This window comes from Dipodomys ordii, unplaced genomic scaffold, assembly GCF_000151885.1.
Source record: "Dipodomys ordii isolate 6190 unplaced genomic scaffold, Dord_2.0 Scaffold177, whole genome shotgun sequence".
In the NCBI taxonomy this organism is placed as follows: Eukaryota; Metazoa; Chordata; class Mammalia; order Rodentia; family Heteromyidae; genus Dipodomys; species Dipodomys ordii.
In genome coordinates, this window is record NW_012267393.1 from 1,365,367 (window position 1) to 1,389,375 (window position 24,009).

General features: G+C 51.1%; 1 protein-coding gene across 2 annotated transcripts; it reads left to right on the forward strand.

Moving 5' to 3' along the window:
• The first annotated feature begins 215 nt into the window (after positions 1-215).
• On the forward strand, positions 216-21,197 carry Slc36a1 (solute carrier family 36 (proton/amino acid symporter), member 1). Of its 2 annotated transcripts, none has more exons than XM_013033776.1 (10): positions 216-360; positions 6,443-6,533; positions 7,518-7,606; positions 8,086-8,181; positions 8,344-8,428; positions 9,112-9,330; positions 12,026-12,124; positions 13,156-13,322; positions 14,845-15,014; positions 20,395-21,197. In XM_013033776.1, the coding sequence occupies exons 1-10, from the start codon at positions 221-223 to the stop codon at positions 20,664-20,666; spliced, it is 1,428 nt and encodes a 475-aa protein (XP_012889230.1). In that variant the 5' UTR covers positions 216-220; the 3' UTR covers positions 20,667-21,197. The 2 variants fall into 2 exon arrangements, with proteins under 2 accessions (XP_012889230.1, XP_012889231.1); XM_013033777.1 differs by having other exon boundaries at positions 221-360; positions 14,906-15,014; positions 20,395-20,543.
• The last annotated feature ends 2,812 nt before the right edge of the window (positions 21,198-24,009 follow it).

The following is a 24,009-nucleotide window of genomic DNA, read 5'->3' on the forward strand; positions in this document are numbered from 1 at the left end:
TGGAGGGGTAGAGTCTGAGCATGCCCAGTCTGCCCTGTGTACTTTGCACTTCTTGCATATTTCTCCCTCCATAACTGGGGCCCTCATACTCAGTCGTGTAGGGCAGTCACTGTGGGTGGCTGTGACAATGACTGCTTCGGTCTCCGAGCCCACCCCAGGCATGAAGCTAAAGGCCCCAGCGAGCAGAGATCCTCATTCTGACCCTCTTCCTCCAGCTACCATGTCCACGCAGAGACTTCGCAATGAAGATTACCATGACTACAGCTCCACCGACGTGAGTCCGGAGGAGAGCCCCTCGGAAGGGCTGAGCCACTTCTCCTCTGGCTCCTACCAGCGTTTCGGGGAGAGAAACAGCACTACGTGAGTCGTTCTTGCTCTCTGCCCTTCTGGCAGTGGTGGGGGTGAGCTTCGAACCTGCTGTTTGCTTCTCTCCTCTCCTTCCTTCCACCCTCCCTCCCCCCTCCCTCCCTCCCTCCTTCCTTCCTTTCTTCTTTCCTTCCTTGTTTCTTTCTTTGTCGAGGGGCTTGAACTCTGGGCCTGGACGCTGTCCCTCAGCTCTTCAGCTCAAGACAAGCGCTCTACCACTTGAGCCACAGCGCCACTTCTGGTTTTCTGGTGGTTTATTGGAGATAAGCGTCTCACAGACTTTCCTGCCCGGTCTGGCTTTGAATTGTGATCCTCAGATCTCAGCCTCCTGAGTAGCTAGGATGACAGGCGTGAGCCACCAGCACCTGGCTGTCTGGTCCTTTCTTATTCTCAGCTTGCTCAGGGCCAGCAGGCCAGGGGGTGGGCTGGAGAGAGTGTACAGCTGAGAAAAGCTTCTAGAAGGCCATTGTGTGAGTGTGTGTGTGTGGGGGGGCTTCCCTCGCTCCCATCTCTCTCAGCCCCCACTGGAAGCCCCCTAAAGGCAGAGAGTCACCCCCAGACTTCTGTCCCCAGCAGCTGGTCATGGAGGAAGCTGCGCTTTTGCCTTCCCCCACCAGGGAAACTGAGACCCCAGCCACAGCAGGGCCCAGGCTAGCCCTCTCCCTTAGGTGGCAGACAAATTGAGGGTGTGCTGGGGAGCAGGGGCCGGCTGTGTGGGGGGGTGCAGCTGCCCTGATCGCAGCCTGTGACATTTCCCAGCACCCCAGTGCCCCATCCTGGACAAGATTCAGTGAGCACGCCTTTGGTTCCCTAATCTTACCAATCCTCTGGGACTCTGAGGGGACTATGGAGCCCTATCCCAGAGCCCCTTGCTGCGGTAGCTTTCTCGATGTTACTCTCCCAGCCAGGACTTATATGTCCTGTGACCTGGGGTGACCCTAGGGGACGTGGTTTGTCTACAGGACTCGCCCCGAGCCACCTCTAGCTAGTTTCTGCTGGCACAGACTTGCCTGAGAAGCGTGTTGCTCTGGTGGAAATCCCCCATCCTGTCTGCTGCAATCTGAGCAGGAGGCAGCAGTGGGGACCCCCCCCCATCTTTTCCCTTTAACCTTATCCCCTCTTGCCCCCTCCCCGCCCCCCACGCCTATGGCCACCCTGGCAGAAGGCACTCTACTTCCTGCTGGAGACTCTCAATGGCTCTGCCAGAAGAAAAGTCATCTCCTTAGGGGAAAATCCTTTCTTTCTTTCCCTTAAAAAAAAATTAGTGCCTGTTTTGGGGCTTGGATGCTGTCCCTGACCTCTTTTGCTCAAGGCTAGTGCCCTACTACTTTGAGCCATAGCCCCACTTACGGTTTTCTGGTGGTTTATTAGAGATAAGAGTCTCTCAGACTTTCCTGCCCAGACTGGCTTTGAACCACGAACCTCAGATCTCAGCCTCTTGAGTAGCTAGGATTACAGGCATGAACCACTGGCGCTTTAAACCTCAGTACCTGGCATTTTCTGGGAATATGAAGGAAACGAACCAATCAGCACTCAAGACAAGCATCAGTGTTTGTGACCCCCATAAAAATGTTGAGCTTTCAAGCAAAATTAGACAAAAGAAAAGCCAAATCCAGTGTGTCTAGTATTGTGAGCTTGGTAGTTTTCCTTTGCATATAAACTGCTGACGAGCTTTGTGCTGATGTTAATGTCTGTGATTTCTCTGTGTTATAGAATGAAAGGTATTTGTGTTTAGAAGAGCTGAATAACTCGCAGGACTAATAAAAATGTCCAAATAACCAAAGGATGTTAGGAAGTTACATTCAGAGAACATGCTCACCAATGTTTTGTTGGTGGTATGGGTGGTGTGTGTGTGTGTGTGTGTATGTGTGTGTGTGTGTGCACATGTGCATGTGTATATGTGTCTATGTGTGTATTTGTTCCAGACCTTGAACTCAGGGCCTTGTGATCTTTTTTTTCCACTTGTAGATGGCACTCTACCACTCCAGCCATGCCTCCATTTCTGGCTTTTTTTGCTGGCTAATTGGAGGGAGGAATCTCCAAGGTTTGTCTGAGCTGGCTTTGAACCAAGATCCATAATGTTCAGCCCCCTGAGGAGCTAGGATTCCAGGCATGAGCCACTGGTGCCTGGCCAGAACCAATAGTTTTTAATGAACTAGAATATGAAGTTTCAATTCCATAATTGTAAATGACTTTGAAGAAATGATCATGTGCTTCATTTTGGAATAGTGTCAAAGAAAAATGACCAACTGCATGTCTAAAGCCATCAGATTGTCTTCATACCCATCCACACAACAGTGTTTCACAGAGACTGAACGCAGACTCAGACACACACCGTCTTCTGTTATACAAAACATTCAAGAAAATGCTTTGTTCAAAAAGTAAGACAGTGCCATTCTTCTCCATTTCCTTCTCTGGAAAAATGGGTTTGATTTCTCAAAACAAAATATACACACACACACACAGACACACACACACACACACACACACACACACACACGTTATCAGGTGCCAGTGGCTCACATCTGTAATTCTAGCTACTTAGAGACTGAGATCCTGAGGATCACGGTTTAAAGCCAAACAGGCAGGAAAGTCTGTGAGATTTGTATCTCCAGTTAACTATCAAAAAAAGCTGGAAATGGAGCTGTTGTTCAAAGTGGTGGAGTGCTAACCTTGAGCACAAAAGCTCAGGGACAGTGCTAAGGCCTGAGTTCAAGCTCCAGGACTGGCAACAAAACATTTAAAAAATTAAAAAGAAGAAGTACAAGTTGTCATGTCCAACGAGCTTTACAACGTCGGTGGGGGGGGGAAGGGGGGGAAGGAGAAGGATTGGGATTGGGGGGGAGGGGGGAGGCTGGGAAGGGATGTGAAGGGTAAACAAAAGGAGGAGGCTGCAATGCTTGGTAAGAAATGTACGCATTATCCTGCCCATGTAATTGTAACCCCTCTGTACAGTATCTTCACAAATAAAATTAAAAAAAATTAAAAAGATTATATACGTTAAAAGTTACATGTACATATGTATGTATATGTACATATGTATACATACATATGTATATATATAAAGTATATATAATTTTTAACTATATCTGTATAGTATATATAATTTTAAAAATTATATATATTATACATAGATCAGATATATATCTGCAGATAGAATCTGCATAAGCAATTGATTGGGGAGGGGTCCTGGTGGTCCTGGGACCAAAATGTACATGAACTGCCCTCGGAGCAGATGGAACTTGCGAGATTGGCTGGGCTCTCCTCTTCCCCTGGGAAAGGTCACCTCCTCTTTGGCTGTGGCCCCTGGCCCCCAGTGGATCTGTGTTTGTTGATCTCACCTTGGGGCTATCTATTGGAAAGAATCGTGGTGACCCCTGGACAGGAAGCCTGGCCAATTCTGAGCTGAACAGACCAGAGAGCCTACCACCTTGTTCCCCATTAGTTCCCTCACTTCCCGGGTGAGCAGCAGCCCTGAGAAGGAGGGGGTGGAGATCGCCATGTGGGGGGGGGGGATGGAGAGCTGGGAGGGACCCTAGGGACCCACAGAAGCCAGCTGAGAACTGTTTTGAAGAAGCCTTGGTCAGACAGAAGAGTCTGGAACACCACTTACCTTTGCACTTAAGTGGATTAAACATTTGCCAAGATAAACATTTAATAGGCCCATTATATCTTGGCTACGGTCTACTGATAATGTAGACCCTCTGCTGAGCATGAGATCGGGAGGCGGGTCCTTGATCCTTCCTGGAAATACTGAGGCCAGCTGGGAGATGGGATTTTCTGTCTGATGGCAGAGGGAGAGAGGTCAGCGTGAAATGTCTTTACACAGGGTGCAGATGGCCCTTACTAATGGCCTTAATGGGTAATGAGGGAGATGTATTGCCAGGCACTGGTAGCTCATGCCTGTAATCCTAGCTACTTAGGTGTCTGGGCAAGGGAAAGTAAGACTCTTGTCTCCAACAAACCACCAAAAAGGCTGAAAGTGGAGCTGTGGCTCAAGTGGTAGAGTGTTCTCCTTGAGCAAAAAAAAAGAGCTCAGGGATAGCATATAGGCCTTGAGTCAAGCCCAGGACCAGCACCAAATAATAAATAATTTAAAATGAAGGGGCTGGCTCAGTGGTAGAGCGCTTGCCTTGCATGCATGAGGCCCTGGGTTCCATTCCTCAGCACCACATAAGCAGAAAAAGCTGGAAGTGGTGCTATGGCTCAAGTGGTTGAGCTGAAGAGCAGAGGGTAAGCACCCAGCCCCACAATCGACAAAAAAATAATAAAAAAATAAAAATGAAATCTGCTTTGGGTTTCTACTGAATGGCAGATTTGAAAAAAAAGAAAAAGTGCAACCCTTACTTTTAAAGGAGTTAGATTCTCTGCAGAATTTCTAGACAGTACCAGAGGCCTCAGTGACTTAGGGTCAAGTGGTATTGAATTTGAACAGTTTCCTATTCTAATTTTTTTTTTTTTTGGTTGGTTGTGGGGCTTGAACTCTGGGCCTGGGCTCTGCCCCTCAGCTCTTCAGCTCAAGGCTAGCGCTCTACCACTTGAGCCACAGCACCACTTCTGGCTTTTTCTGCCTATGTGGTACTGAGGAATCGAACCCAGGACCTCATGCATGCAAGGCAAGCACTCTACCACTGAGCCACCTTCCCAGCCCAGCTTCCTATTCTTTAAGCAGTCACAAGAGATGCAAAGTAGGAAGACAAGCCCATTCCTGATGTCTGTCCCAACTCCCCCTTCCCCACGGAGAGACACCATGCTGTCTCTGCCGTCTCTATACTCAGGCGACCACTAAGGCCAAAGGGGCCCTGTGTGCACCCTGGTTCTTCATGAGGATCTAATTATCAGCCACTGCCTTCTGACCATGGCCTCTTTCTCCCCAGAAGGGTGCATGTGTCCTTCTTGTCCTGCTAACTTCAGCTCGGGGGTGTCCACCACCTTCACTTCTCCCTGGCTTTTTCTTAATAATCACCTTCTTAATAATCACCTTAGCATTATTCCTGGTGTTTCCTGAGACAGGACTGAGTTCTAGAGCTGAGCCTTAATCTGAAGGATTTTCAAGACAGTTGCAGCAGGTTTATTCTATGTGGGCACACGTGCCATCCTAGGACTTGAACTCAGGGCTTAGATGCTGGGTTCCAGGTTCTAGCCCTGAGTGTTCTTCCCATGTGCTTGCCGCCTCCCCCCCTTCCCCCCCCCCCCCCCCCCCCCCCCCCCCGCCAGTAGTGTGGCTTAAACTCAGGGCCTGGGTGCTGTTCTTGAGCTTTTGTGCTCAAGGTTAGCGCTCTACCACTTGCCACAGCTCCACTTCCTGCTTTTTGGTAGTTAATTAGAGTTAAAGAGGCTTATGGCCTTTCTGCCCAGTCTGGCTTCAAACCCCAATTTTCAGATCTTAGCCAGTCCTGAGTAACTAGGATTATAGGTGTAACTAGGATTATAGGTATGAGCCACTGTACCCGACTAACTTTTTTTTTTTTTAATTTTTTTGGTTGTGGGGTTTGAACTCAGGGACTGGGCACTGTCCCTGAGCACTTTTGCTCAAGGCGAGGGCTCTGCCACTTTGAGCCACAGCGCCATTTCTGGTTTCCTGGTGGTGCATTGGATGTAAGTGTCTCACAGACTTTTCCTGCCCAGGCTGACTTTAAGCTGAGATCCTCAGATCTCAGCCTCCTGAGTAGCCAGGATTACAGATGTGTGTCAAGTGGTAGAGCACTAGCCTTAAACAAAAAGAAGCTCAGGGGCAGTGCCCAGGCCTTGAGGTTAAATCCTAGGACCATCATACAATAAACAAAAACAAACACCGTGACAAGAGAATTTGGGCTATTGGTTATTTTCCCATTTTTTCCCCACACAGGAAGAACCCCTTCACAATCATTTTTGTCCCCCTCTGTTGCTGTCTGGGGGAGCCTTTGCCATGCTCAGGGCAGTGGTTAGAAGCAGGTGTTCATAGAGGAAGAGAGGAGAGCGTAGAAGCACCTGTCAGCCTCTGGTCTCGGGCCTGAGACAGCAGGTTTGCATGGAGGAACACAGACTGAATGCCCTGGGTCCAGCTGACCATCCCTGCTCACCCCTCCCTATTCAGATCGCTGCAGACGTTGATCCACCTGTTAAAAGGCAACATCGGCACGGGGCTCCTGGGCCTGCCGTTGGCAGTGAAGAATGCCGGCATCTTGGTAAGCATCCATGCTGCTGGAGGGAAGTGTGAAGACAAGGTAGTTTGTAACTTTGTTTTGTTTTGTGCTTGTACTGGGGTTCCAAATCAGGGCCCAGGCTCTGTCCCTTAGCTTTCTGGCTTAAGGCCAGTGCTCTACCACTAGAGCCACACCTCTACTTCCAGCTTTTTGCTGGTTATTTGGCAATAAAGAGTCTCCCATGGATTTTCCCCCCCCACCTGGGCTGACTTCAAAACCATGATCCTCCAATCTCAGCCTCCTGAGAAGCTAGGATTTCGGGCATGAGCCTTGGGTGGCTTTGTGTCCTTGTATTCATTCAGCCAAGAATTAATTGACAGCGCTTTACTGGGGCCTCTCTGTGTGCCAGGCCCAGTCTAGGCTCTTAGAAACTGCATCCGGGCATTCCGCACATCAGCAGAGAGCCCTGTCATCTTGGCGATACTCTGGGACAGAGAAGATGCTCTCCACGTGGCCCAGGCAGTTTCTGTCCATAATCTGAACTTAATGGGTCAGGGATAGGTTTGCTCGCTTTCTGCAGTCCCCAGCCCCACCTTCAGTGGCCAACCCTGAGAAACGTGTATCTTCTTTTTATCGTTCACTTTCTGCAGATCATTGGCCCAAAGCTATTGCAATTTCAGAGGTGGGGATTGTCTGTCCTCAGCTCCCCCAACCCCCTGATGGGGTCTTGTGCTCAGGATGCCTTCTCCTCCCCCACACCCCTCACCCTACAGCTGGGGAGCTTCTATTCTGCCCATGCATTACAGGCTAAGCACACACACTCCCCCTGTGCTGGTCTTGTCTGCCAGATGAACTCTGTGGCAGGTATGGCCCAGAGCTCCTCTTTCCCAGCTGATCCCCATGAGTGCATTTTCCTCTCGTGCTGGCCCCCCTCTAGACATGCCCGGGTAGCATGTTATTATTGACAGATCACATCTTCTGCAGATCCAGGCCCGATTGAACCCACTAATCTCTCTCTCTCTCCAGTTGGGTCCCCTCAGCCTGTTGGTGATCAGCATTGTGGCTGTGCATTGCATGAGCATCCTGGTGAAATGTGCCCACCATTTCTGCCGCAGGTGAGGGCCCCCAAGCCACCTATACTGCCCCCCCCGCCCCCACACAACGCGGCCTCCTTGCTTCCCAGGGGCTCTGCCCTCCCCCATTTGTTTAATGTCATGGGTTAAATTTACTGAAGTCTAATAGGTATAGCCCCATTCTTTGTGTGTGTGTATGTGTGTGTATGTGTGTGCGTGCATGCATGCATGTGCATGCACCAGTCCAGGGACTTGAACTTAAGGCCTGAGTATGGTCTCTGAGCTTTTGTGCTCAAGGCTAGCTCTCAACCACTTGAACCATAGCTCCACTTCCAGCATTTTTTTTTGGTAGTTAATTGGAGATAGGAATCTCACAGATTATTCCTGCTGGGGCTGGCTTTGAACCTTGATCCTCAGATCTCAGCCTCCTGAGTAGTTACGATGACAGGCAAGTGCCAGTGGCTGTTACTCTCATTGTCTAATCTACCTGCTCTGCCCTTCTGTTCACCACCCTCTGGCAGGCTGAACAAACCCTACATGGACTACGGGGACACCGTGATGTGTGGGCTGGAAGCCAACCCCAGTGCTTGGATCCGGAGCCACTCCCACTGGGGAAGGTAACGGACTCTGTGTCACGTGACTCCCACCATTCTCCTCATAGCAGGAAGGGGAAGAGGAAGGAGTGCGTGTATCTTGGGGAAGTATTCCTCAAGCCATTCGGCTTTCTAGGAAGCTTGCTCGTTCTGTACTGATGATCACGTCCATCCTCCCCATTGCAGGCACATTGTAGACTTCTTCCTGATCATCACTCAGCTGGGGTTCTGCTGCGTCTACTTTGTGTTTCTGGCTGACAACTTTAAACAGGTAGGCTCTGGTTAAAAGAGAGAGAGGGGAGGGATATGCCAAGCAAGGAATGGGTTCCTTCTAAGCCAGTTTTTGCCAGTCGAAGACGTCAGGTTTTACTCTTTATGTATACAATCTCATTTGGTCACCTGAAGATCTGGGGTATTAAAAAAAACCCTCAGGATGGCCAGGTGCTGGTGGCTCATGCCTGTAATCCCAGCTACTCATGAGGCTGAGATCTGAGGATCTCAGTTCAAAGCCAGCCCGGGCAGGAAAGTCCATGAGAGTCTTAGCTCCAATTAACCCCCCCCCTTTTCCCCCCCGCAAAAAAAAAGCCAGAAATGGATCTGTGGCTCAAAGTGATAGAGTGTTAACCTTGAGCAAAAAAACAAAGGAGTTCAGGGACAGAACCTAGGCCCTGAGTTTAAGCTCCAGGACTGGCACACACAAAAAAGCAATACAGAAACCTCAGGATGACTCCTCCATCTTTTTATCTTAGATAAGGTGTGACCAAGCCCAGCTCAGATAGTTGGGTTGCTCATGATAGCCAGGCAGATATGTCCCAGGAAGGACCCGCTGGCTGTAGGTGCCTCCCTGGCCTCCACACACACCCTAGCCTTCACCCAGGATCCTCTTCTAGTGGGCCTTCAGCTTGCTACTTTGTTCAGTGCTTTCCCCCTTTTCTTTTCCTGTCCTCATTCTAGGTGTTAGAAGCTGCCAATGGCACCACCAATAACTGCCACCACAACGAGACGGTGATCCTCACCCCCACCATGGACTCGCGGCTCTACATGCTCTCCTTCCTGCCCTTCCTGGTGCTGCTGGTTTTCATCCGAAACCTCCGGGCCCTCACCATCTTCTCCCTGCTGGCCAACGTCAGCATGCTGGTCAGCTTGGTGATGATCTACCAGTTCATCGTTCAGGTGTGGGCTCGGGCTCCCCATGCTCTCGCGAGATAACAGAGAAGTAAATAAAACGAGTGAAGTATAAATAGGGGCCCTTAGTATGGCAAATACAGATTAGAGGTTTTTCTGGTACTAGTCCTGGGCCTTGAACTCAGGGCCTGGATGCTCTTTTGTGCACAAGGCTAGCGCTCTACCACTTGAGCCACAGCCCCACTTTCAGCTTTTATGGTGTAGTTACTTGGAGATAAGAATCTGATGGACTTTCTTGTGGGAGCTGGCTTCGAACCATGATCCTCAGATCTTAGCTTCCTGAGTGGCTAGGATGACAGGTGTGAACCATCAGTTCCCAGCTGGAAATGTTTCTCTTTTTTTCTTTTTGTCAGTCATGGGGCTTGAACTCTGGGACTGGGTGCTGTCCCTGAGCTCTTCAGCTCAAGGTGAGCACTCTACCACTTGAGCCACAGTGCCACTTACAGTTTTCTGGTTGTTAATTGGAGATCAGAGTCTTGCAGACTTTTCTGCCCAGACTGGCTTTGAACCTCGATCCTCAGATCTCAGCCTCCTGAGTAGCTAGGATGACAGATGTGAGCCACCAGCACCTGGCTTGGAAATGTTTCTTTTTTCTTTTTTTTTTTTGGGGGGGGGGTCCGGTCGTGGGGCCTGAACTCTGGGCCTGGGCTCTGTCCCTCAGCTCTTCAGCTCAAGGCTAGCGCTCTACCACTTGTGCCACAGTGCCACTTCTGGCTTTTTTCTTTTTGCTTATGTGGTGCTGAGGAATCGAACCCAGGGCCTCATGCATGCAAGGCAAGCACTCTACCACTGAGCCACCTTCCTAGCCCTGGAAATGTTTCTTATAAACAAATCTATATGATTTCTTCATAGGACCTAGGAAACAAAAGTTGTTTTCTTTTTCTTTTTTCTTCTGAAGAGATTACTGTATCATTGTTTTGAAAGCTTCCAAAGAGAAGCCTGCTGCAAAGATTAGTAAAAGACCTTTGATTCACTCCAGATGATTCTATCACACTATTGGGCTGTGCTCCAGACGTATCTAAATACCTGTTTCATGACTTGGCTTAGATGAGCATCCTGCAAAGTACTTCATGCTAAATGTCTACTCACCTTCTTGTAGCAGTAGTGGGAAGGTGTTAGAACCTTCAGGAGATGTGGCCTAATGGGAGGAAGTGAGGTCATTGGAGGCGGGCCCTCCAAGAGGGGAGGTATTGGGATTCTGGCCCTGCTTCCTGTCTGCCATGAGGTGAGCAACTCGTGCCTTTTGTGGTGATGTTCTAGACGCAGTTCCCCAAAGCAACAGAGTTACCTCACCCTGGACAGAAAGCTCTGAAGCCATGAGCCATAGTAAACCCTTCTTCATCGTACCTTGCTAAGTAAACCCAACACAATCAGTAAACCACGCAATCAGTAAACCAATTTAGAAACATCTGTTAGGAGCACTAGTAAGGGGCTCCTCCACAGAGCAGACACAGACTTACTTTATTGCTTCTGGAGGCTGGGAAGTCTGGGAAGGCGTGGCACTTAGAGTCGCTTCCCAGCAGGGCAGAACAAAACACATTCCCTGCTTCATAACCACCCACTCTCAGAACAACCAATCTAGTCCTGTGCAAGTAAGGACTTGCTTAACCCCTTGACAAGGAACCCCAGTTCACGAGACAATGATGGGTCCCATGGCCTTGCACTCACAAGTCATGTGTTTCCCTGCTGACCTCCCTGGAAGCCCAGCCTCAAATCCCCCCTCTTCGACCCCTTAAAGGTACCACCTCCCAGAATGGCCACTTGGACAGATTTCAACATGAACTTTGCAGATGCTACGGCCATAGAAGCTTCTAAATCAGTTTTTACTTGAAGCGTTGCCTTGAAAGTCTAGTTCTTCAAGGACCACAGCTTTGGTGCCACCCACCCCTGTTCCTGTCCCTCTCTCAGTGATTGTCCCTCCCTGGGGCTCCCCAGGGGACTGGCTCTGGGCCTGACTCCTCCTCACCAATACAGCCTCGTCTTCTTTATCTGTGGCTCAGATCACGCATAATATTCTGTGAAATTGCCAGTGTGCGGCTCATTACTTAGTGGATTGCTTTCTTAAGGGCAGTTTAAAATGCTTTAGCTTGTTGATAGTTCTGCTCAGTTTTTTTGTTTTTCATCTTCCCCCCCCCCCCCCGAGTCCTGGGGCTTGAACTTAGCACCTAGATGCTATACCTGAGTCTTTTTTTTTTTTTTTTTTTTGCTCAAGGCCAGTGCTCTACCACTTGAGCCATAGCTCCACTTCCAACTTTTTGCTAGTTAATTGGAGATAAGAGTTTCATGGACTTTCCTTCCTGGGCTGGCTGTGAACCCCAATCCTCAGATCTTAGCCTCCTGAGAAGCTAGGATGATAGGTGTGAGCCACCAGCACCTGGCTTTATCTTTTGATTTCTTTTCTACTTGCATTAAATATCTATGGAATGGGGTGACCTAGTGAAAGAATCGAAAACTCTCAACGTTTGGCACATTGGGCTAGGCTTCCCTTGAGCAAATAAAAGTTTTCTCAGCCTGAAGAGAAAAAAAAAAATCAACCAAGTCCCCAGATCACCTGTCCCTTCAGGCTTTCTCCCTTTAGGAATCTGAGATTTCAGAAAAGGTGTGGCCACTTCGATTTGGGGGGGGGGGTTCTGATCCCGAATCTCTGCTTACCTTTGGCTTTCTTTCTGTTTCTCTTTCTCAGAGGATTCCAGACCCCAGCCACCTACCTTTGGTGGCATCATGGAAGACCTACCCTCTGTTCTTTGGCACAGCCATTTTCTCATTTGAAAGCATCGGAATGGTAAGTGACACTGTGACTTGGGTCCCCAGTGTCCCCTGGGACCCTCCCAGTCCCCACTGTCGGACTTAACATCCGGGACTTTTCTCCTCGTGAACAAGTGAACCGTGCTGCAGAATTCCATGCAAGCTGCCAGCGCCAACCTTTTTTTTGGCGGGGAGGGGGAGTGGTTTGGGTGTCTGGCTAAGCATGGAGAGAGGTACTATGGTTTGAAACTCAAGAACTCATACTGGCTTAGGCAGGTGCTCCACCACTGAGCCGTGCCTCCGTCCTTTTCTTTTCTTGTGCTGGTGTTTTTTGAGCTAAGGGTGACAGGTGCGTACCATCCCACCTAACTTCTTCCTGTCATCATGGAGTCTCGTGGACTTGGCTGCCCGGACTGGCTTGGAACCGTGATCCTCTTTATCTCAGGCCTCTCCATCCTGGCTTAGGATGATAGGCATGTACAGCTAGAAGTAGTGGGTCTTGTGAACTTCGCTGTCTGGATTGGTCTGGGACCATGGTCCTCCCAAACTAGCAGCGGCAGCTGATGAAGACCTCACGGTCTCCTCCCCTCCCCTCTATGCCCTTACCATTGTGAGGGATCTGTGCTCTTGCTCAGGTCAGTGAGTGGGACCCCAGGCAGCTACTGAGGCAGGAAATGGGCCAAGAGCGTTTGCCTGTTCCCACAGGTTGGCTGGGAGCTGTGGTCTCAGGTCAGACACTGGGGGGCGCTGTTGAGTGCCACACACCTGTGCAGGGTTGGGGGGGGGGCGGGGACAGATCTGCCCTGGGCCAGCAGCCTGGAGTCACCCTGCCTCCTCTTCCCCTCCATGTCTCGGGATTCTCACTTAAGCCAGTCAGCTCTGGAGTCCCTTCTAGACCTTTCCAGCTGCTGATGCATCCGTTTTTTGTTTTTGTTTTTCTTATCAGGAGAGGGAAATGTACTTTGGGGAGTCTGAGAATAATTTTGGTTTTGAATGGTTATATTTTGATTGGCTATTCACTTTTTTTCTTCATCTTCTGTGCTCTCCTTCCTCTCTTACTATGCGTAGGTTCTGCCCCTTGAAAACAAAATGAAGGACCCCCAGAAATTTCCAGTCCTCTTGTTCGTGGGAATGGCCATTGTCACCGTCCTCTACATCAGCTTGGGGTCCCTGGGGTACCTGCAATTCGGTGCCAACATCCAAGGCAGCCTTACCCTCAACCTGCCCAACTGCTGGTAAGTGGGGGAGGGGGTCAAGGTGTGGGGTGGTGGCAGAAGTTTGAGCTTCTCAGCCCTCACGCGCTGCGTGATTCCTGCTTTACGTTGATTTCATGCATCAAGCCATTACCTGTGAAGACATTTCCCCTAGAGAAATCCCGAGCCCCAAGAACCAAGAATCACGGATTCCATCTCCCCTCCCCCACCCACCATTTCCATTACACCATTGTGCCAGGTCCTAGGGCTTGAACTCAGGCCCTGGGCACTGTCCCTGAGCTTTTGTGCTCAAGACTAGCACATCTACCACTTTGAGCCACAGCTCCACTTCTGACTGTTCATTGCTGGTTCATTGGAGGTCAGACTTTCACAGACTTTCCTGCCCTGGGCTAGCTTTTGAACCATGATCTTTAGATCTCAGCCTCCTGAGTAGTTAGGATTACAGGCGTGAGCCACCGGTGCTTTCGAAGATGAAAACCTCATTGTGGAGAGGCGCCGTGTGCAGATACTGAGAACTTCATTAGTGTGGAAGGGATAAATGGAAATAATAACCTCTTGGCCAGCTTGGCTAGTTTGCCTGTGTGTGCCATTAGGGGCTGAGAGAGGATTGGATGAGGCAGATTGAGGCACCGAGGGTAGTTTTGGTGAATAGCACTGGTGTTGAGGCCAGCCTGCCCCAGGGTGATCTGCCTATGGCCTAAGAACTAGAGTTCAAGCACGAGCAAGTCAGTGCCCATTTTACACATAGTAAAAGACCACATTTGCATACATCCAATAGCAAATGACCACATTTGCATGCATCCAATGAAGGAGGCTGGCTGACTCGCTGTCTCATGTGTGAATCTGGTTCAGAGAATTCTGGGAAGGTTCCGGGGAGGAGGATAGTCAGTGATAGGAGCAACATTGAGTTGTGAGAACAAAGCAGATTCCCATCAGAAGCCAGCCAGGCAAGGAAAGCCCTTGAGATTCTTATCTCCAAATACCTAGCAAAAAGCCGGAAGTGGAGCTGTGGTTCAGGTGGTAGAGCACCAGCCTGGGGTAGAAAAAGCTCAGGGACAATGGCCAGGCCTAGAGTTCAAGCCCTACTACAGGCATAAGAAAAAAAAAATAAAAAAGAACAGCTGGTCCACTGTCCATTGGGTTCCAGACCCTGGTGGAGGAGGAGGGGTGTCAGAGCCCCACTGAGCCTTGGACCCGCAGCAGGGAAGGGCTGAGGGTCCTGACACATACCCCAGCAGGCACACAATGCTTGCAAGTCCCTGGAAATATCAAAGCTACCAGGCATGAGCTCCACGGAGCGCCATGAACTACATCACCCATGTGCCCGCTGGTTAAACCTTTCCACTGCTTCCGGTCCTTCCTTCTAAAATATCCAGGGTTTCCTGTTTCTGTGTCCGTGTTGCAAGTGCGCACACGAGATGAGAACTTAGACGTGAAATTGTTGGGTTGGAGTTCACGGGGTCTGGCGGCTTGGCCAATAGGTGTTCTGTAAAGGTGCAGAGCCGGCCAAGCGGGGGACAAAGGGGTGCTGATCTCCCTGCAGGCTGTACCAGTCAGTCAAGCTGCTCTACTCCTTTGGCATCTTCTTTACCTACGCACTGCAGTTCTACGTCCCGGCCGAAATCATCATCCCATTCTTTGTGTCCCGAGTACCCGATCGCTGCCACTTACTGGTGGACCTGTTTGTGCGCACCATGCTGGTTTGCCTTACGTGTGAGTATAGAAGGCCCTGTGTGTCTTCGCTTCCCCCCACCATCAAAGGACACCTAGTGCCCAGTGCTCCTAGGAGAGAGGCTACAGGCAGACATGCATGGCTTTTTTTTTTTTTCTGGTCACGGGGCCTGCATGTGGTAGCACATACCTGTAATCCCAGCACCGGGCCTGGCTCCTATGACTTTAAAAATAGAACAGACTTGAGTATTTTTTTCAAGATGAATGATTTGAATGTTGCTTATAGTTGGAGGAGTCAGAAATGACATTTTTGGCTGTCAGTGTATAGAAGGCAAGCAAAAGGCTCTCCTATGTCTGTCTGTCTGTCTGTTTCTGTTTCTTTCTCTCTCTGTATGTGTCTTTCTCTCTGTATCTCTTTTATCGTTTTGTACTAAGGATTGAATCAAGGCAGGCACTCTACCACTTGAGCCACATCCCTAACCTCTTTTTATGTTGGTTATCTCCAAGATAAGGTCTTTTGTTGTTGTTGGTGGTGGTGGTTATAGGCTTGAACTCAAAGCCAAGGTGCAGTCCCTGGGCTTTTTTTTTTTTTTCTTGCTCAAAGCTAGCATTCTACCACTTTGAGCCACAGCTCCTCTTCTAGTTTTCTGATGGTTAGTTGGAGATAAGAGTCTCGTGGACTTTCCTGCTTTGTCTGGCTTCAAACCTCAATCCTCATATCTCAGCCTTGTGAATAGCTCGGATTACAGGCAAGCAACACCAGCACCTGGCTAGGATAGGGTCTTTCTTTATGCCCAGACCACACTAGACTGAATCTTCTTACTTCTGCATCCTCATTACAGGAGATGATAGTCATACACTCCTTCATCCAGCCATTGGTCGAGACGGACTCTTTTGAACTTTCATGCCCGAGGCTGGCTTCAAACCATCTCCACATTGCACGCCCAGATTATTCTTTTTACCCACCTAAGAAACAGGACCTGATCTGGCTGTAGCAAGCCCTCTAGGCCCTTGCTGCTCTCTCATTTTACTTCTGAGTCTCCACGTGCAGAGAACTCCTTCTGATTGGATCTCACACAGCTCTCCTAAAGAGAGCAGGGTGGGGCGGGCAGGAGACAGGGCAGACAGCTTGGGTTCACCAGCCTTGCAGAGCCACGGCAGCCTGAGCTCCTGGCTTCCTCTACTACGTGTGGCTTTTCTCTGGGCAGTGTTCAGGGCCTTGGGCAGACCCAGTGGTGTGGAAAGAGCCCAGAAGGCAGCTAATTCAGGGCTCAAGTGGCTGCGAAGGGGGAGCACACGCTGTCTCTTACTTTTCTGATACATTGCCTTAATGTGTGTGGGCGGGGCAGCTGTCTGCCCTTTGCCAGCAGCACTTGAAGGTTTGAATGGAGTGTGTGTGTGTGTGTGTGTGTGTGTGTGTGTGTGTGTGTGTGTGTGTGTGTGTGTGTGTGGTGCCAGCTCTGAGAGGGCCCAATAGTGTCAGATGAAAAGATGAGAATGGTTGAAATAAGTTGCCTTTATTCCCACACCCCAAAGTGGATCCTGTAGGAGAAGCAGGGCTGCATCTTAAGCCTGGCGCCCTGATTCTCCAGGACCTGTGCTTTCCAACTTAGAGGCCTCTTTTGTTGTCTCGCCATGCTTTTTTTTTTTTTCCCCTAGGCTCGGTGGGGGCTGGGCGAGCTAGGGCTGTTTTTGATCTTCAAGAGCATGCACCTGCCTTTCCCTTCTGTGGTCTGTCGTGGCTCAGTACCTAGCATCTCATCCCATTAAAGAAGGTAGCCCCTTCATCTCTGAGAGTCCCGTGGCGTCCTCTGCTTCCTGGAGACTTTGAAGTCGTTGGATGGATCTCTAGGGCTGCCTGCAGGGTCTTTGTGCATTTGCTTTGTTCTTGCTGCTCTGTTCTTGTAGACATGTCCAATGTTGCTTGCTGTGGCATTTAGATTTTTTTTTTTGGAGGGGGGTGCCAGTCCTGGGGGTTTGGATTCAGGGCCTGAGAAAAAAAACCACTTCTGGCTTTTTGGTAGTTAAATTAATAAGAGTCTCACAGATGTTCCTGCCTGGGCTGGCTTCAGGCCACGATCCCTGGATCTCAGCCTCCTGAGTAGCTAGGACGACAGGTGTGAGCCACTGGTACCCGGCCGACATTTAGATCTTGTATCCACTGTAGCTTCTTGAGCAGGCTCTTTGCCAGTAAGAAGAACACAGCTTGTTGGAGCCTAGGATCTGCTCCTGAAATGAAGCGACTGAATCAGGACTGAGCCATGTCTTTTTCGTTGTTTGTTTGTTTTTGTCAGTCATGGGGTTTGAACTTGTGGGCCTGGGCTGTCCCTCAGCTCTTCAGCTTAAGGTGAGCGCTCTATCGCTTGAGCCACAGCACCACTTCTGGTTTTCTAGGGTTTTAGTGGAGATAGGAGTCTCACGGACTTTCCTGCCTGCGCTGGCTTTGAAGTATGATCCTCAGATCTCAGCCTCCTGAGTAGGTAGGATTACAAGCATGAGCCACCGGCACCCGGCTTAAGCAGTGTCTTACAATGACACAGTTAGGTAGGACAGGCCATAGAAATCTTCTCCTATTTGTTTCCCAAGCTCAGAGAGAGTGAGCATTTCTGCCCTGGGTCCCACAGCTTGTGAGAGGTAGGATGGCGATACCATAAGCTGGCTTTAAGCATTTTTGTGACATGCTGTATAGGACTCCGGGTTTGTTATGTGAATGATCTCACGGGGCTGTCCGCCCCCATGTGGCAGATGAGAAGAGTCAAGGTTTTGGGTGGGGAGTGGGGGCAGTGACCATATCTCTTTATGTAGAGAGAGCTAAGGGCCCAAAGAGACCTTTATTCACTCACAGGACAAATAAAAAGCCTGTATAGCTGGGCACTGGTGGCTCACATCTGTAATCCTAGCTACTCAGGAGGCTGAGATTTGAGGATCACGATTCAAAGCCAGCTTGGGTAGGAAAGTCTATGAGAGTCTTTTTTTTTTGGGGGGGTCCGGTTGTGGGGCCTGAACTCTGGGCCTGGGCGCTGTCCCTCAGCTCTTCAGCTCAAGGCTAGTGTTCTACCACTTGAGCCACCTTCCCACCCCTCCATGAAAGTCTTATAGCCAATGAACCACCAGAAAACTGGAAGTGGCGCTATGGCTTAAGTGGTAGAATGCTCGCCTTGAGCTGAAGAGTACAGGAACAGCTTTGAGGCCCAGAGTTCAAGCCCCATGACTGACAAAAAAAAGCCTGTATCCTCCTCCTCCCCTCCTCCTACTTTCCAGACATTGATTGAAAGTGCCTTGGTGTCTGATCCATAGAAGAAAGGAAAAGGAGGAAGGATGGCTGAGCACCCAGAACTAGTTCTGAGCTTCTGTGTCCCCCGAATCTGCTTTGTTCTTTGTTTTTGGTCGATCGTGGGGCCTGAACTCGGGGCCTGGGCACTGTCCCTCAGCTCTTCAGCTCAAGGCTAGCGCTCTACCACTTGAGCCACAGCGCCACTTCCGGCTTTTTTCTTTTTGCTTATGTGGTGCTGAGGAATCGAACCCAGGGCCTCATGCATGCAAGGCAAGCGCTCTCCCACTGAGCCACCTTCCCAGCCTCCGCTTTGTTCTTGAACATTGAAACCCCCATCATATTCCCTTTGGTGACACAAACAGGTCCAGGACAATTATGGTGGGCTTGGGGAAGCCTCTGCTTTCTACCACCCCTCCATCCCTCTTTTGTCTTTCCTTCATCCCTCCTCTGGGAGTCCTGTGTTTTCTTACTCCTTCTGTCTCTGAGGTCCTCATTTCCTCCTGGCATTCTCCCAGCCTTTCCTTTGGGCCTGGTTTCCATGGTGACAGCAATCAGGGAGTGGAGTCAGGCCCTGGCGGCTGGTCAGGCTCTGGAAAGAGGTGAGCATGAAGGACTGTATTGGGATTCGAATTCATTTGCACACCGTGTGGTCCCGTCCACTTTCCAGAAACCAAGTCCAAATCACCACCTGTGCAGAATGAACCTCAGGAGTCGCTGGGGTGAGGCTGAGCATGGGGTGCTGTCCTCCTAAGAGGTTACAGTGGGAACCCCACAGTGGGAATCTCAGTTTACCCATGTTTGGTTAACCCGCAGGTGGATTGTCTTTTTGCTGCTCTATCCCAGGGCTGTGGGTTCGGGACCCCCAGCCTCACGAAACCTGATTATGGCCACGTGATCATAGTCGCACTTCTATTTTGCCCACAAGAAAATGGGGAGTGTCCCCCAACTCATGAACAACACCGGATTGGAGTGTAAAATTCAAACCCAGAGCCCACAGTCAATCCTCAAATAGACGTGGGAAGACCACTTAGGTGGGGACACTGGGTGCAGGGGACCCCAGGAAAAGGTGGAGTTTCTCCCCTTTGCTTGGGGGACAGTCCCGGGAGCTGTTCTGGAAATGCTTGTGACGTGGGCTTCCCATCGTAGAGCTGGACCGGGAGGGGAACACTGAGGTTTTGAATGGCCAGTACCCTGGGTAGTAAGGCGATGAGCAGTTGCTCAGAGGTGGCCCAGCCCCTCTTCCGCATCATGGCCTTCCTTCCGCGGCAGAGACCCTATTGTCCTGGAATGCAGGGCAGGGAGATGGAAGCCAAGCCTGGCACTGTGGTGCCTGTCTACAATCCCAGCGCTCAGGGAGGCAGAGGCAGGAGGATGGTGAGGTCAAGGCCCATCTGATCTTCAGAGTCAAAGAAAAGGTCGGGCAGGCGGGCGGGTGGAATGGAAGGAAGGGAGAAAGGGAATGGAGGGGAAGAGAGGGAAGGAAGGGAGAGAGAAAGAAAGGGACAGCCGGGTACCAGTGGCTCACTCCTGTCATCCTAGCTACTCAGGAGGCTGAGAGTTGAGGATCGAGGTTCAAAGCCAGCCCAGGCAGGAGAGTCCATGAGACTCTTATCTCCTATAAACCACTAGAAAACCGGAAGTGGCGCTGTAGCTCAAGTGGTAGAGCACTCGCCTTGAGCTGAAGAGTTGGGGGACAGCGCCCAGGTCCAGAGTTCAAGCCCCCCAAAAGAGAAAGAAAGGAAGAAAGAAAGAAAAGAAGGAAGGAAGAAAGAAAGGAAGGAAGGAAGGAAGGAAGGAAGGAAGAAAGAAAGGAAGGAAGGAAAAGAAGGGAGGGAGGGTTTCTGAAGAAAGGAAGGAGAGGGAGGGAGAGAAGGAAGGATGGGAAAGAAGGAAGGAGGGAGGGAGAGAAGGAAAGAAGGAGGGTGAGAGGGAGAGAAGAAAGGAAGGGAAGGAAAGAGGTAGAGATAGGAAGAAAGGGAGGGAGGGAAAAAAGAAAGGGAAGAGAGAGAGAGAGAGGATCTTCATTTTCCCTGGAGCTCTCCATTGCAGAAGCCGGGCGGACGCTGGCTTGGCTGTGGCCAGTGCGCACCTCGTCCAGCAGGGGGCAGCTCTGACCACAAGCATTGCTCTCCCTCCTCCCCCCCGCAGGCGTGCTGGCCGTGCTCATCCCCCGGCTGGACCTGGTCATCTCTCTGGTGGGCTCGGTGAGCAGCAGCGCCCTGGCCCTCATCATCCCCCCGCTGCTGGAGATCACCACGTTCTGTGCAGAGGGCCTGAGCCCCCTGCTCATCGCCAAGGACGTCCTGATCAGCAGCCTGGGCTTCGTGGGCTTCGTGGTGGGGACTTACCAGGCTCTGTATGAGCTGATCCAGCCAAACAATGCCCCCATCTCCCTCAACGCCACCCATGCCTCTGTGTAGCAATCTGAGGGACATTGCCCCCCGTACCTGTCCCCCAGAGCCTCACACGCGGCCAGCCTGTGGGGAGAAGACGGGGACTATGTCTGGACGCCCCTGCCTTTGGCACTGGGTGGGTCCCATTGGGCCAGGCAAGCCCGAGGTTGGGGCCAGGGCAGGGTCTCAGACCCAAGGGACCGTCCTTCCCCTGGTGACAATGTCGTCACTGCCCCTATGTACTTTTATCTCTGCCTCTGATCCTCCCCTCCTCACGCCCTCCTCCCTCACCTGCCTGCCCCCCCCATCATATTATTCCTTCTGCACGGATCACTTTATTTAAGGCAGGGAAGGGGGGGCGGGGCTTCCTACACCTCAACGTTTTCTCCTGTCCTGGGCCAGGCCTGGATTAAATAAGTGGGGGAGTCCCCCCCACATCCTCTTTCTAAAGCCAGGCTTCTTTCTCAACTCCCTCCCAAAGGTCGTACCTCAATACCCGTTTAGCTGCTCAGCACTTGGGGTGCCGGGATCTACCTAGGGGTTTATAAAGTAGCCTCCCCCCCCGCGATCCTTCCTCGTTCCCTCTCTTCCAAAGCTGGAGGTCTGAATGTGCATCCTCTCTCTGGCTTGCCGTGACACCCCACCCCCCCGCCGTCCACACCTGCTGCCCCCCACATTCCCCCCACATGGGTCCCCCTCCTCTCTGCATTCTCCATTCTGATGCACCGTCCAGTTGGCATATTTATATGACAGCTTAGGTTTCGCTGGGAGATGCTGGCTTACGATCGGGGCGATCTCTTTTTCTCTTACTCGACTCCAGGACCTCTCTGCCCAAGGAGGTACCCATGTCGCTCCCCGGTGCCTGGCCTGGTGCCCACATGGCCTCTGTTGGAGGCCAGGGCTGCCTCCTGCAGCCCACCGGAAGCACTCAGTCAGGAGATGCTTCCCTGTGCACTAGCCCGGGGGGGGGGGCAGAGTTCCATCAAGGCAGGCTTAGGTGGGTGGTCGCTTTGCGCTTCCATGGCTAGCAATCACTACCTTTTGTGCGGAGACACCATCCATGTGGCTGAGCGCCAAGAGGTGATGTCACCGCACATAGTACCCGACGCTACATGTGCTGGGCTGTCTGTCTACCCTCAGGAGGGCAGAGGCTGTGTACCACCTCTGAATTTGTCCACACGCCGTGGGCTCCCAAGAAGCCATTGAACACTAACTGTACCCCATCCATCCCCCAGCCAGCCTCCAATGAGCTGCCTCCAGTTGGGCCTCCAAGGGGGGAGGGAAGGTAGCAGGGAGTGGGGGGGGAGGGGAGCCTCTTCCCTCCGTGTGTCGGGAGGGTCCCCAAGGGCATCCAACCACGCTGCTTGTGCCTGTGTGACAGTGGGCATTGTGCCCCTTTCCACACCTGACCTCGAGCTACGATTTTACCTTGAGCGCCGTGGGAAGGAGTCAGCAAGGATCGATCAGGGTTTTTGCTTTTTTTTTTTTTTTTGGTGCTTTTTCCAAAGTTGTGAGCGCCACCCCCTCTCCCCCCATATATATATATATATATATATATATACGCATTTATTGCTCAGCCTTCTCTCTCTCTCTGCTCCAAACGCAGCTAAGTGACTTCCAGGCAGAGGGGGCTTAGGAGAACGGTGTTCTTCTCCCATCCCTTCTGCTCTGGGGTGGGGTGGGGGGACATGGGAGGTGCTCACGTGACTAAGGGTTGGGGCTGGGGAATCCGCAGAGGTCCCGGCCTCTCCAGTCCCAGAGAAATGACCAAAGTGGGTCCCGAAATGGGCCCCCCTCATTCCAGGCCTGGCAGGTCGAGCTGTGCAGTCCTGCTGGGGTTGGGGGGCTACCCCAGATGGGGCTCGAGGCAAAAACCTGGCCTTCGTCTGGACCCTAGCTCTGCGCAGATGATACACTGGTGCTGCTAAGCCCCTAGGCCTGAGAAGGCTGATGTACGGGGAGCCGGCTCAAGCGTTAGGGTGTTTGGTTTTTCTTTTGTGCTGGTACCAGGGCTTGCATTCAGGGCTTCGCGCTGTCCCTGAGCTTTTTTCACTCAAGGCTGGTGCTCAACCTCTTGATCCACCACACCTCCACTTCCGGCCTTTTTTTTTCTTTTTTTTTTTTTTTGCTGGCAAATTGGAGCTAGGCACTCCCACAGATTTACCTGTGGGGGTTGGCTTTGAACTGTGGCCCTCCGATCTCAGCCTCTTGAGTAGCTAGGATGTACAACGTTAGGAGTTTCCTATGGCCGGTGTATCTGGGCTCCTGGATCAGACAGTTTGGCTGCAGGGCCCTTGCAGAAATCCCAGGTAGACCCACAAGGGCCCTGGCCCAAAATACCCGGATGGAAAGTAATTTGATCTCAGAGTGACAGGGTAAAGGATCTGCTGGACAGGCCGCCAGCAAAGCCACAGGGCGCTGACTCCACGTGGCACGGCCCTGCCTCCTCTCCCAGACGCCTGCATGCTCAGAGGCATGGCTCAAGTGAGTTGTTGTTATTTCTCTCCATCAGTACCAAGGATGGAACTTATGTTTGCCAGGCCAGAGTTAGCACTGAGAACACATTGTGCCTCTCACCTCCAAATGCCACTGTGGGGTGCAGGTCCCATTGTACAATGTCCCCGAAGAGGGGGTGTGGCTCTTTGATGCAAGCCTTTTCCCGTTCACTCTGGCTCCTCCCAGCTTCCTCTTGCTCCAAAATCATGTGTGGCAAACACTACACGTGGACTTCAAAGTTTGAAATCTCCGTTTACAGCTCATTTGTTCCTCACTCGGCTCAGGCTTTGTGTCCAGGGATTTTCGTTTTTAACCCCCTCCCACAGGTTGCTTCTCCCTCCCTCAGGAGAACAAGACAGTCCAGGGAACAGGAGATGGTGATCAGAAGAGTGGCCAAAAATAGCATTTTCCAAAATGCATCACCGATCTCTGAGATGATTCGTGGAAAGGAAAGTGATCGAGCTGGTCTTTGAACTCACAGTCAGACCTTGCAGGCAAGGAGATCTGCTGAGGGCAGAGCTGTTGACCCTGGCAGGGCCCTACCCCATGAGATGTCTCCCTCTTCTTGGGTACTGTTGATTCAGTCCTTGGTAGAAAACATCCCATGATGCTAATGGGCAATCTGAGCGAGCAGATTGAAAAATAAGGGCAGAAGGTACCAGACACCAGACTTGTTCTTTGGTCTCAGTGAATAGGATGGTGAAGAATGCGGTTCTCTTTTAGGGAATGGTAGGATTTGGGTACCTGTGCTGTAAACATCGGTGGCCTTTGTGGGTACCAGGAACAAGCACCCAGCCTGTCCCGATAACCACGCGGTACTGGCGAGTTCCGTGCTGGGATGGGCCCAGCATGTCCGTCTTGGTGTGTACAGATG